The 226-nt window shown below is 54.9% G+C and overlaps 1 protein-coding gene across 1 annotated transcript in view; it reads left to right on the plus strand.

Moving 5' to 3' along the window:
• Window positions 1-8: 8 nt before the first annotated feature.
• The window catches only part of LOC104281178 (1-phosphatidylinositol 4,5-bisphosphate phosphodiesterase delta-3-like), a gene marked incomplete at both ends in the record, with an annotated part of 4,639 nt that continues 4,421 nt past the window's right edge, over window positions 9-226 (plus strand). Inside the window, 1 exon segment of the mRNA XM_009879083.1 lies at window positions 9-210. Within this exon segment, the coding sequence (XP_009877385.1) occupies window positions 9-210 (202 nt within the window).

Here is a 226-nt window from a genome sequence, read left to right on the forward strand (position 1 = left end):
TGGTGTAGCTGGATCCATGGGGTCCTGCAGCGAGCGGACAGGAACAAGGACAACAAGATGTCCTTCCGGGAGGTGAAGAGCATGCTGAGGATGATCAACATCGACATGGATGATGACTACGCCTACAAGCTCTTCAAGGTACCTGTCCTGTGCTCTGTCACCCACAGTCCTCTGCTGCTGTCACTGGGAGGGAGTGCTGGCTTCCCAAGTGCAGAGGACTGTCAAA

The sequence above is a fragment of the Apaloderma vittatum genome, unplaced genomic scaffold (assembly GCF_000703405.1).
Source record: "Apaloderma vittatum isolate BGI_N311 unplaced genomic scaffold, ASM70340v1 scaffold29271, whole genome shotgun sequence".
Classification (NCBI taxonomy): Eukaryota; Metazoa; Chordata; class Aves; order Trogoniformes; family Trogonidae; genus Apaloderma; species Apaloderma vittatum.